Raw genomic sequence first — 13,664 nt, 5'->3', positions numbered from 1 at the left:
GCCACACAACCCACATTGGGCCATTAAAAGCTAAGTCAAACTGTGAGGCTAATCCGTGACAACTATTATAATAATGAGATCAATTAGGTAAAGACCACTGTCACTTTTCACAATGGAAGCACCTGAAACATCATCCTACTTGTTGACAAACCCCTGGTTGAGTAAAAGAAAACTATCATTGGAGGCTAGAGCAACAAATAGAAAGTTAACATCTTCCAAAAAAGAAAAAAATACAATAGTTCCTTCTTTAACATTCCCAATCCATTTCTTTCAGCAACAATATTAAAAGTTGGGAAAGAGCGAAAGGAAAGCTGAAAGGAATGTGGCCTTGAATAATGAAGCTTTATAAAGAGCAGAGCTGAGCCTTTGGGAATGTCACATCTCAGGTACAAAAATCCAGAGTTTATAGAACCATAATCAGTGTTGCACTGGAAATGACCAAAAATAGAAATGTCCAAAATGATCTACTCTAAGCAATCTTGAAGATGAATTGAAAAGGTCCAGTTCTAACCTAAGCACTGTGACATGGGTATTGCCAGCCATCTGGACGAGGAAAGAAAGCAATCTGTCTCTTGGTTACTTGAACCTGCATAGGAACGTATTTGTAATCAACAGGCCCTGTGTTCACACCGGAGTAAATCACTAGGGAAGCTTTGTCATGACTGGAGAGGGCAGAGGCAGCCAGAATCAGGACAGTCTGTGTTAAATCCCTTCTTACTATAGCATTGAGACAGTTCAGTATTTAACTAACAGCCTCTGATATCAGGCAAACCAAGTGACAGAAAACAAGACTGCAGTCTTATCTTAGAGGCTCAAGATTATAATTGAAGAAGCTACATGGGATGAAGATAACCCTCGGTATGGGACATTATTAATGAATAAGTATACACCATTTTAAGTCTTTTTTTTTTTAAGTTGGGTTTTTGTTTGTTTGTTTTAAAGACATGTTCTCACTCTGTAACCCTGTTGGCCGGAGGCTCTCTTTGTAGACCCAACTGGCCTCAAACTCTCTTCTGCTTGCCTTTGCCTCTAGGTACTGTGCCACCAGACCCAACATTATTTCATATTTTTAAGAATTTAATGTACAGCATAACCTCCATGAGTCAATACATTTAAAACACAAAACAGTTTATGAAATGTAGCCTAACAGCTATTGGGAGATTGATATATCCAAGTTGATTTGTGATTTGGCTCCAGTACTTAAACTGAAATGTGAACAACCTTCTAAGGTTAACTTCATGAGGCACAAGAGCATTATGCTCTCTGTAGGAGCTATAATTCACATTTTGAATTGGGCTCACATTCAGGGTTGGAGATAAATGGTTGGGTTCTGTGATGCTGACCAGTGGCTGTGATGAACTTCATTTCCTTGTCAGTCACATGAGCACAAAGATATGCAAGCTATAACACTGTGTTACTATTAAGGTATACTGCTCTATAAATTAAGCGTATTAAGCACGTTTTTTGTCTTATATTTTCTTTCTAAATGTGTTGAGAAGTATATTTTCATCATTCGTGAAGGAACCTCCCTAATTTTTTTTAAAGAGACAAAAAGTTCTAGATATTGTGCTTCTTCCTATTTTAGGTGTTCCATTCTATAGGAAATGAACAGCAATAATTGTGTAGCTGATCAGGGAAGGTGTACATTAGAAAGGATGCATTGACTCTCATGGCACAAAAACACACCGTGCCTGTTTGGTCACTGAACTCTCTAAATAAAACCCCAATTCTGATTTGATTTTTAAAAAATGACTAAAATGGTTCCTTCAGTAAAAAAAAAAATTGCTGAATTTCCAATAGTATAAGTATATACTTCTCTTTCTGTAAGCAAAAGTGTGTATGTTATGGTTGGAGCACACATGTTGCCCTAATGGGCTCCAGTAATGAAGAATTGGTCTCCTGCTGTGAGTGCTATTTGGGAGGTGGTAGAAAGTAGGAATTGGAGGAAGTCTCAGTTACATCTCGGTCTCCCAGGAGAAACTTTTAAGATTATATCTGGTCTCCAGCCACCCCCTTCCCATCTCTTTGTGGAGATTGTGGGCCATGAGCAGCCTAGCCTCTCTTACACATTCCCACTCCAGTGATGTTGTGTTTCACCCTACACCAAGAATCAACACTGCCAAGGACTATGGACTGACATCTCTGAAAGCCTGATCCAAAATAAATAAATTCTTCCTCCTCTCCAGGTGTTTGTGTTAGGCTTGCTGTCACTGATGACAGAGTTCTGGGATATTGTTAAAGGGCAAAGTAACAATGAGGTTATTCATACTCTGAAGACACACTAAGTGTAGTTCTAACCTTCTTAATTTTATTATTTTTTTCTTTAGTGTTTTACAAGTTTAGTCAATGGATTAGGTTGCTGACAAACTATCTCCAAACACATAAAGGCCACCCTGAGTCTATTAAGACACAAATAGCCACACTGTTCTTAGTGCCTTACCCTATGATTTTTTTTTTTTTTTTTTTTGGCCATATAAGCTTCAATTTAAAATCATGCTCTTAACCTTTCAGGTGGAAGCCCAAGTTATACTCACAGAGTTAAGGCGCACTTCACTGCTGTCCATCTAAATGTTTAGGATGACAAGTCACCAACACAACAAAACACAGAACAGTACTCGGGACATAAGCACCCTCTCCTAGCCCCATTTCTTAATGTGAAGAGGGTTCACAACTCTTTGTTGAAGTGTCTGCCAAGGCCCATGAGAATAGTAAACATATACTTCAATTCTTTTCCCACCTCTCTGCCTACAGGTCATATTTTTACTAGCTAATGACAGAAAACAAGTTGATACAACCATATTTGGGGGACATGAGAGAAGTTGCTGAGGTGAAGAATGGATGGGTTTGCAGTGAATCAAAAGAGGGACATGCTAGTCCTCCAAGGGCTTCCTGACACCTGTTTCAGACACTGCAGAACCCCACACGCTGGCTCGTATGAAAATGAACACAGCTGACAGAAGTCTCAAGTCTTCTGTTCCAGATCAACTGTAGGTTCTGCATACCAGGATATTAAAATGAAAGATTGAAGTCTGGTAAGAGGGCTCAGATAAAATCAAGTTGCATACAAAGGACTTGTAGCTAGTGGGCTATTCATTTGCTTGTCTTTCTTCTAATTATTATTGAGCCTTTGACAGAAGCACTTTACAAAGAGGTGGTAAATTTTGATAAACTCATGGTTTTTTTTTTCAAGACTTATTTGTTTTTATTTTATGTGTATGAGAATTTGCCTACACATATGTATGTTCACCATCAGTGTATCTGATGTCAATGGAGGTCAGAAAACAACTTTGGATCCCCTAGAACTGGAGTTACAGGCAATTGTGAACTGTAGTATAGAGGCTAGGAAGCAAATCCATATCCTTTGCAGGAGCAATGGACACTCTCAACAGACGAGCCATCTTTCCAGCCCTGATATTCTTAATTCTTAAAGATGTTTGAGATGCTAGGCAAGGTGACACTTGCCTTTAATCCCAGCATTCTGGAGGCAGATATCTGTGAATTCATCAAATTCACGTAGTGAATCCCAAATAAGGTAGGACTGCATAGTGAGGCCCCATCTCAAAAGGGAAAAAGAAAATTGGCGATAAATTTGTTAGAAAAAAAAGTAAGAGAAAAGATATGATAGTAAAACTTAATCTTAAAACTTAACCTTTTATGGGATTTAAGGTCTTATAATTTGCTACCTTCAAGCAGTGAGCATCTAAAACGTGAGTAGAGTTTGACCCCTCGCCCGGGTGATTTCCTAAACTAGGGAAACATAGCCTCTAAATCTGAAAACAGGAGGTGCTTTTCTAGCCCATGGATCTCAGCTAGTCTTCAGCCATATAGAAGCCCTTCATCCAGATTAAGGTAAATATTTCCCTCACTTAAAATGCAAAAATCTGTAACACACTCCCCTTTGTTCTGAACAAATACAATGAAAACCATGAACTTAGCAATAAGCTTATGGAGGTAGATAGATAATATGATAGATAGGTATAGATAGATAGATAGATAGAGAGAGAGAGAGAGAGAGATAGCACTGCAGAGGCTGAGGAGGATGACTTGTGACAAATTCACGGCTACCTTGGTCAATACTGTGAGACTCAGGCCAACTGTGGTTTACATAGCAAGACGGTCTCAAAGGCAGAAAGGTAAGATGAATAATAAACTCCCTACCTCACTGACATTCTAACCTGACATAGATAGTTAGAACAATGGACAAACACGTTTATGAAAGTGGAAGGCTGCACAGAGGAACTCTGTTATACATTCTACACGAAGCATTCCACACATCCTGACTCTGTATGGTTTCTTGTCCAAAGAGCGCTGTATATACATTTAATTTTAGAAGGCAACTAATCAACAACTAAGAACCTGTGTGGTGCTTCACACAGCACTGTCTGGCTAATGAAGAGAAACAAATCAACAGAGTAGACGTACTGCCTTAACTTTCCACCATGGTGCCATGATGTAACTATTCCACACTGTATGGCCTAATAAATTAGCTCCTTGAATATCTAGTTCTTTTCTCTTCTCCGTCTGATCCAACTTTTCCCCCCTCTTTCCTTCCTTGAATAAAGATTTCTACTCTAATAACATAATATTTTGAATTTTTTATCTTAAATATTCGGCAGTTAAAATTGCGTTCCTGTAATTATAATTATAACTAATAGACCTACCATTTCCCATGTCATAATTAATGTCAGGTTTTATTAGAGCACAATCATGCTGTCTTTTCTCTTTGAAGACATCTTTTATTGTCACAACATTTATAGTACATTGAATTAAGCAATAAAGTATCCCAGAATCCCTCTGAAGCGATAACTTTAGATCACAGATTCTAGATCAACTCACACAGAAAACACATTTTTTTAATATTGTTTAAAAATCGCACATAAAGAATGTCTTAAAGGTTCAAAACCAATAAGAAAAAGAGAGTGGTGATTCAATGATAAATACATTAGAGTTCCTAAAAGGTTATTTAATGTGCTCTCAGGAAAGATGAATGAGATAATGACAAACAAAATACCCAGAGATCATCCTTGTTGGTCACAGTATGTGATACATACAAAGGACCAATTGCATAGCAGCAAGATGTATTTTGACATCCACAGATTAATGAATGATTCTCTTCTAAATCATATCGCAAAGCTCTTCCTTATAAATCACACCCAAAAGTTCAACCTTGGCCATTTAACTATTCAAATACAGCTGAATTCTAGAGCCAAAATTGAGATTAGAATTTAAAAGTAATGTATAACTTTGCCGTTTTAAAATACAATTATGGAGGGCATAGCATAAAATCAATATCTCTCAAATGTTAAGTAGTATTTTACAAGCCAGTTGAAGACACATGGTACACTTTGAAGAGAGAAGGCAGCTACACTTTTCAGATAGCATGCTGGATGATTACCTTAAAAAGGTGGCAAAAGGTGAGCTTTTGAGGCACACACACAGTGGCTGACGCTAACATCCACACTGTGTTTGACCCATAAGAGATTCAGCTACGTCTTACAAACCCACCCCTTAAATGTTTGCCTGATTGGATATCTTAAATCTCTTCCTGCTTGGCTCACAAAATATAAATGCTTAATTCCACGCTACACATACATGTGTTTGAGATATACACATGAGAAGATACATGTGGAATAAATTAGAGAATCACAAAAAGATTCAATGTTACTCCTCTAGTATATATTTAAAAACAGCAAAATAGAAAAATTGCAACATATTATACAAATCTCACTGACGGACTATTTATACTAACTTAGATCATTTCCACCTGTGGTTTCTTTAAATTGTTGATTAGCTAATTAAACTTTACTGTCGCAAACTAACAATAGCTAGAGATAAGCAGGGCAGCAGTTAACAGAATTTGGAATTCACACTGAAATGTGTTTTTTACCTACAGTGGAACCAAACATTGGATTTCTAGACACTTAATTATGGAAACCCAAGGGCAGATATTAAAAGGCTCTAAACTCACATCACTAAGAAGAATTTTAAGAAAGATCCCAAGGTGCACAACCTCAGTTAGTTTTCTAAACTGCAAAGGACCTAAAAAATAGATATTTGTTTTTTGGTTTTTTTTTTTTTGATTCTTTGAGAACATATTTTGCAAACAACACAGAAGTCCTGCTCAAATATAGCTTTTAATAAAACCTCTTAAAAATTAACCCTAGAAATGGTTAGAACCAGTGTTTCTGCAGAGACAGGCTTACCTGTTTTCGTAGCCCTTGACCCAATGTTCCCCCAAGACTTAGCAAGGCCTAACATACAAACTTAAGGATCGTTGCTTCTGCCTTTTCCCTCTAGCCCTGGCTGGAGGCACAAACAGATGTTCTGCCCTCAAGAAACCATGTCTGAGCAGAATCTACCCCAAGCCCAGGAACGTCAGTTGGACAGGAAATTCAGGGCTGCTGAGAAATTACTCTGTTTTCGTGCTTTTTCAAGTATGCTTTAGAGTCACCAACGCCCTTAGTCCTTTCCCCCCTTCCTATCCTGTGAGGATGGCGACTGAGGGAGAGCCTTTAAATCACAGAGACCCCTGTGCTGAACTCTAAGAGACCTTCACAATAAAACAGATTGTTTTATTCAATAAAACCTGGAAGCAGCTTTCTGTCCCCTAAGCAGAACTCAGCAGTTATTACAATAGGTCTTTCATAAAGGATGTCCATTCACTTACATCCAGATGGAAGAAAATTGGACTACTCCCAAGTATCTCCACATCTAAAACCAGCTATGGACCTAGCTACAATGTTAGTAATAAAACTTTACAGGTGGGTGGTGCCCTCCTTACAAAAATTACCCATTACTTCACACGTCTTTGAAAATACCTAGAAGTGTAAAAAACGTATGTCCCAATTTCACAGAAAAACTCAATAGAGACAAGGTAGGTAAGGTTTTGAGTTTCCAAATTAAATGTTGGCAAAACTTGGTAGTAACATTTGGAATCAATTTTAAGCTTCTTTACCTTCAGGAAGACCTCTTTCCTCTGACAGATGATATGTAGTAGATTTTCCAGCTCTCTGAGACAAAACTTAATTCAGTGAAGGAATCTTAACTCTGCGTTTTTTTTTTCCTGTTCCTCTTCTAATATGTAAGAACTCTTACTTTAGGACCACTGGAATTTTTGACACCAATGATTGTGTTAAGTTACCAAGTGTAAATACGTACCATAAAAGACCATTTCTTTGCAAGTATTATTTCTAAATAACATTACCATAGCAGTATACAAAAGAAAAAAGAAAAAGATCAAGAAAAAATTATATAAATTTCTGCTCTTAGTTGAGTAAGTGCAATTCTATAAATTGTACTGTCTTTGAAGTAGTTTCATTTTTAGACACTATTTTTTTTTAACATCATCTCATGGCAAATTCTTCTGGTAACCTATGCCCTCAACTGTAGAAAGTCACAAATACAGGATAAAATCAGAATAGCTACTTACAAATTAATGGTCAGATGGCACCCAGTCTAACAACCATAATCAAATCAACAAGGGAGGTGAAAAGATGGTTTACATGTAATTCCATAAGAGGATGGGCATACCTGAGTCATATGCAAAATCTCTGGGTTCCTGTTTGATCATCAAAGGAGGGGGGAAGCTTTGGCTGGCTGCACCGCCAACCATGGTGGTATGTTCATAGACTGGGTCGTGGTACTCCTGCTTAAAGCCTTGTGGTGGGAAGGGGATGTTTGGCTCAGACATCTGGCGTTGGTACATAGGACGCCCTTCCCTTGGCATTGTCGGCAAAGGAGGAAAAGAATTACAGGGTTCAGAAAGCTGGCGGCGAAATCTGGAGAAGAGAGCGTGTTTCAGATGAAATGGTAACACAAAGTTGTCTTTAGAGGACTTACATAATTCCTAGCTGCTAGTGAGCACTTTAAACGTCTCAATGTGAACAGCTTTAGTGAGCCTCAGATTTCTCTTTCTTAGAAGAGTAGTGCTATGATTTGTTTTAACTCACACGATGACGTGTGCTCCCCTTTTAACCCATCCATTGCAAACAATTCAGAGTATCATGCAATTAAAGGTGTACTGCCAGTAGCTGGAGAACAACCAACTGTTTGGAATCAATATGAACTCTGACAGCTAAAATGACCAATTTTAAGCTAATTGGATCATTTACATAACTTCTAGAAGAAAGGGTTCTCAAATAATGAAAGGTAAGAAAAAGGAGGGGGGGACAGAATGAGATTTCCAATGGCGTTCTCTCTCTCTTTAAATTCTGTCACCAAACTAATGAACAGCCAAACAAAAGAGCCTCCAAACAAAAACCTACTTATTGGCTTGCCTTTCTTAACCCTCAGAAATTCAGGAAGCACAGGAGAACTGAATCTCTTCGCACATCAGCAGGCCTTTAAATTCTTCAGCCATGTCCAAATTAACAATGCATTCTTGTAAGAAATAAATCTTGGCATTACGATGGCTCTTTTGTTTTAAAAAGTCTCTCTCTGTCCTGTCAAACAACATTACAGCACATTCTGGATCCTATGACCTCCAAACTGTGGAGCCGATTTAAAAATAAGCACACATACACAGCTGGCCACCCAAGACATACAGGTTTGGGGTAAGCCAGGCTGATGAGGGCATGAGGAAGTTCTAAGGCCTAGGCAGAGAGCTGCAATTGAGTCCCATGCTCCTTCCTTCTTGGTAAAGACTGGCTGAACATATAATGGTTCTGTTCTGTACATCTCATCCATAATATCATTGACCCACCACAAAGATGTGGACTGATTAAAGATTTAAAAGTACTCTAAAAATGCCCCAGGAGTGCTTAAAAAATAACCTCTAAAACATATCCATGAGCAAATATTAGCCTATTAACCCTCCCCACTAAAAGCGTCCCGGAGACTTTAATTTTGAAAGTTAGCATTTAATTTCAGTAATGTTAAATGAAAAATAAGGCAAAAGCCAAAGAATGGCAGAGCAATTGCTTTAGCATTCGGAAGCCTACTCCCTGCCAGGGCTTAACGCTAGGTATACCGGCTACCATGAGAAACATGGCAATTCCACTTACACCTGCACAAAATAAACTTAGAAACCCAGATATTGTGAAACCCACTGCGGGGCTGGCTGGCACTGCATGCATTTCCCTTCTCTTGCTTATTTCATTAGCCAAAAAAAGAAACAGAAATTATCATTAAGAACTGTCAAGGAGTGAATCAGAAAATGGTAACTTGGAGATAAAATAAGAAGCTGGCTCCTTTCTGAAGCCTTAAAAGGAAGCTAATATCGCGTGCACTGGAAGCATTGTAAGGAAGCAAAGCTATTTGCTTTTTACGAGTCAATGTGATTTGTACTTGTATGTTCTTGTGAGAGGCCATGTATGTATCAGGGACATGAATCCCGGGAGAACGCATGGCTTGGGTGTCATTTGGTGAGCCACTGACCATTGGTCAAAGAGAAAATGAGGAAAAGGCTGTAGGACAGTAGGGAGGTGGACTGGTGGGTTAGGAGAGTCGGTATATGCACTGGGAGCACGGCTGAAGAAAATAGACCGGTCTCTTGCACAGTGGGTTCACGAAGACGTGCCAAAGGGCTGGCCTGAGGTGTGCGCTGAGGCTGAGGAGAGGAAGCAGAATGCAGGCCAGCTGGCTGTAAACAGTTCCCAGAGTGAGGTGGGGTGCCTGGGCTGGAGGGAGCTATCTGGGGAAGGGATCTGTTCCCAGAGCAAATTTGCCATTTATAACCAAGGGACAGCCATTTGTTGGCCAGAGCCCTCTAAGAAATCCTCCTCAGAAACATAAGGCTTCGGAGATTTTCCTGGGATTGGCCAGCTGGTGCCATGCTCAAAACTCAGTTGGGGGGCAGTGGGAAAAGACCCCGAGCTTCCCTCTTGTTGTTCCGGGCCGTCTGTTGTTAGTCTCAACTGTTTGACTTCAAGTTGAGAGACAAAAATGGATCTGGCCAAAGCACCTCCAGTTAGGTCATCTAAAAACAAGCGCACTACCTACTCAGCAGTCACCTTGCCTTAGGGATAGCCTGCCTACACAGAGGGCAGACGACATAACCTATAATTCAGTGCTCATTCGAATTGCAGGGCACTGGTGACAATAAATTCGGGTGCGTCTTCGGAAGAAGACAAAAAAGCAGTGGTTTGTCGCCCCTGCTTGTTCTCTGGCCCTGCAAAATGTGCTCCTGTGTAATGGCCTACCCTGCAACGGGCATCCTCTCATCTGTATTTACAAAACTGCTTGCAGAGAGATGCACTTAGCATTTCACTCTAAATACATCTCTAGTTTGTGGAGTGAGAAAGGAAAGACATTAGGAGGCGTTTAGGAACTACATCTCAGGAGAACTGGGTGACGAGAGCCAAAGGGAGAGAGAGGACATGGTTTTGTTTCACATGGGGAAATTAGATTTCATGCTATTCCTTTATAGCAAGGAGTAACTCAATTTGAGACTGAGGTATAAAGTGTTTCTTTATATATCCAGATTTGCCTGCAGTACACCTGCTTCCTCTGATGACTGGGAGGAGTCCTTTCAAATCAGCTATTTTTACAGTGATGTATCTCAACCAGTTCTGGTTGTCATTCATGGATGAACTCTTGAAATTTGGGGGATCCAATTGTTAATGTAATTTTATATTGAGTGTAACTGTATAACTTTTCAATTAAAAGGCAGATTTTAAACAGAAAGACAATAGAAACTCTAAGCTGTGAACTTCCTAATGATGTCATTCCTACTTCTGCTCTTGGAAGCATCTAATGCAGGCTACAGATACTACATAGTGGTGTGTGGTGCACGTTTCTTTCCAGTTAGTATTCAGGGCTATCACAAAGATAGTTACACAAGAGGCAATATTTTGCCATCATCTCTGTCCACACTTTTGATAAAGTCTTTTTCTCCCATGGAGACTATTGTTAAAGAGTTTCCTGGACAACACTGGTAATGGGGAACAAAACAGAAGAGATGAATTTAGCTGAATAGAGTAAGCCTGTATTCTAGCTCATGGATTAAAGAGGTACTTCCTCCCGAATGGCATTGGAACTTCTCTCAGTCAACAGTCTCCAATTACATGGCTCTCACCAGCTCAAACTCCAGTTCTTGCCTTGTTCATTTCTAAGTAACACTCATTTGGCAACTGTATCTCTGAAGCACTTTTTTAGAGTCCATAGTCATGGGTTTATGGACCTTAAATAGTCATTTGCAAGGAAAGCAAACAGATTAATCAAGTAAGTTATACTCTGTAAGACTATGTATAACTAAGCCATTCAATGTAAGGTAATGACCCTAATTTTGTAAGTCACCTAATAAAATGAGTCGACTAACTTTGCAAAACTAGCGTACTCATATACAGGCATGCTCTGTTATAACGTTTAAGTGAAGCAATTAATGAGAAGTGAAGGAGAAATGTTCAGATTAATTTCACTTTAGCAAACAATTTAAACCTTTACAAAAGTACTATTTGCAAATTATCTTCTCCATAAATTATTTTTATTATTGATAGAGCAACCTTTTATTGAGAATATTTTGTACAAATGTACCGAATTAATATGCTTACCTTAAAACACTAGAGATCTTCAGAACAGCTGTGGGTAACTTCCTCCATGAAAGCTGAAACTGGTGGAGATTTTTACTTTTTCATCTGAAAGGGTGTCTGCAGCTTACCTGTGGTCCATGGGGTAGGTGCTGTCTGGTATGGACTGAGAAGGAGGGAGGTGAGCTGGGAAGGCCCGGTCAGGTTTCGGAGTATGAGCTGTGTTTGGAGATGCATGGTGTAGTGGGGACACTGGAGTGCTGGATGGTGTCGGGGGATTGGAGGGCCTCATTCCCACTTGTGGCTTCTGATCATAGGCACTGCCCAGAGAACAAACGAGAGCATAGGTTGCATTGGAGTAATTTTTAAAGATCCCGATCCTAGGGAAATAACTAAACTCACCTTAGACATAAGTGATAAGGAAGCTAAACTCGTTCGGATTTTGATTTTTTTAATCGAGAATCTCTAAATTTCAAAGCCCCCATGCTCTGACATAGAAAATATCATATGAAACTGGGTAATGACTATTTGTAACGTACATTTTCAGTAGACAGAAAACTTAGTTAAGGAGGCCCTGTGTACTGAGGGATTACCATTAACTTCTGTCTATTGTGAACACCCACCTTTCAGAAATAGCTCTTTCCTAAATCATTAAATACCTGATCATCATTCTTCCTCTCTAGTACATTTCAAAGCAAGACCTAATGTCAGCTTAGTAAGAAAGACCATATCTGATTTGCCTTTATGTGTGGTAGAATTTGAGCCAGTGTTCTTGCTTTTCTAGATGTTTTATATTAAATGATGTTTGGCCTTGAATTCCTTGATAATAAAGATTAATGAGGAGAATTAAAGTGTCTCCGATATATTTAAGCTTTCTTTGATTGTGAGTGCAAAATAATCCTACTGTCATAGACTAATTTCCACTCTCAATTACAAATGCAAAACCAGTAAGCTGTTTGTTTTATACTATGACTTTGAATTGCTTTCCAGTGTGTGGCTTTCTGAAATATCTAATGTCTTCAACAAGGAAAATACCTTACTAAAATCAGATTTTATTTTCTGAACAACAAAAAGGTATATTGACGTGTAAAGTATCTAGAGACAATCTTATAAAAATATTAATAAGAACTGCTTAAGTTTGTGCAAGACTTTAATTGCAACAGAGGCAGGCAAATCTCTGTGAGTCAACCTTGGCTACAGACTGAGTTCTATGCCCCAGCCTGTACTGACTAGTCAGATCCGATCTCAAAACAAAGTATATATCCAGGTAAGTATGCATGTATATATATATATGTATATGTATGTATGTATATATATATATATATATATATATATACACTTTGTATATATACACTTTGTATATACACTTATGTATATATATATATATATATATATATATATACATAAGTGTATATACAAAAGTGATAGACTTTTAAAAGAAATATTTCCTTTGCAGATTGTAAAATAACTTATAGTTTCTCTATTACTACAACAGAATTATATCCACGCTTAAATATGCTTTCCAGAAGTGCAGGGGTATGTGATACATAATCTACTCCATCTTTAAAGCTATCTGTTCATATATAAAATACACTGGGAAGGGAAATTGTTGGAGGAGAAAAGAGGAACTGGTAGAAGGGAGCAAATATGGGAAAAGATTTAATTAAAGTGCATCATACATATAAATGAAATTCTTAAGCCGAAAACAAAAATGTCTTGTGTTTGGTTTTACCTATGTTCTTTACTGATGTTTCTAAAAAAAAGACCTACTATTTTTATGAAGTGGCTTGCTTGAGTCTTTCCCATAAAAAAGAAGAAACAAAGTTAGGTGAGGTGGCTCATGCCCTTAAGCACTCTGGAGGCAGAGACAGGTGGATCCCTGTGAATTCCAGGTCAGCCTGCTCTACAGGGTGAGTTTCAGGATGGCCAGAGTTACATGAAGAAACCCTGTCTCAAACAATCAAACAAACAAACAAACAAGAAAGAAAGAAAAGAGACAGAAAAGTGCCTAATCATCTTAAAATATTACTTTCTTCCCCTGTAAGTTGTTATATTAAATTTTACTATTTATAGAGAGATGAAAACTCCAGGATGTATTATATGCACCATATATGCTGAGAGAGATGGTGTCTTAGTTTTTTGTTGTTATTTTGTTTTTGTTTTTGTTTTTATAAACAAAATCCTTCAAATTGTTGGCCA

General features: G+C 38.4%; 1 protein-coding gene across 7 annotated transcripts in view; it reads right to left on the bottom strand.

Moving 5' to 3' along the window:
• Positions 1–13,664, bottom strand: part of Etv1 (ETS variant transcription factor 1) — a 90,303-nt gene that overhangs the window by 23,746 nt on the left and 52,893 nt on the right. For all 7 annotated transcript variants that reach the window (XM_085830310.1, XM_085830309.1, XM_085830311.1 and 4 more), the window contains 2 exons: positions 11,597–11,785; positions 7,531–7,778 (listed from right to left, as the gene is read on the bottom strand). In XM_085830310.1, coding sequence (XP_085686436.1) covers positions 7,531–7,778; positions 11,597–11,785 — 437 coding nt within the window. The remainder of the gene's footprint in view (positions 1–7,530; positions 7,779–11,596; positions 11,786–13,664) is intronic.

This window comes from Mus caroli, unplaced genomic scaffold, assembly GCF_978045245.1.
Source record: "Mus caroli unplaced genomic scaffold, Mus_caroli_1 scaffold_14, whole genome shotgun sequence".
Taxonomy (NCBI): domain Eukaryota; kingdom Metazoa; phylum Chordata; class Mammalia; order Rodentia; family Muridae; genus Mus; species Mus caroli.
The sequence above is the reverse complement of the archived record's forward strand: the minus strand, read 5'-3'. Positions and strand labels throughout refer to the sequence as shown.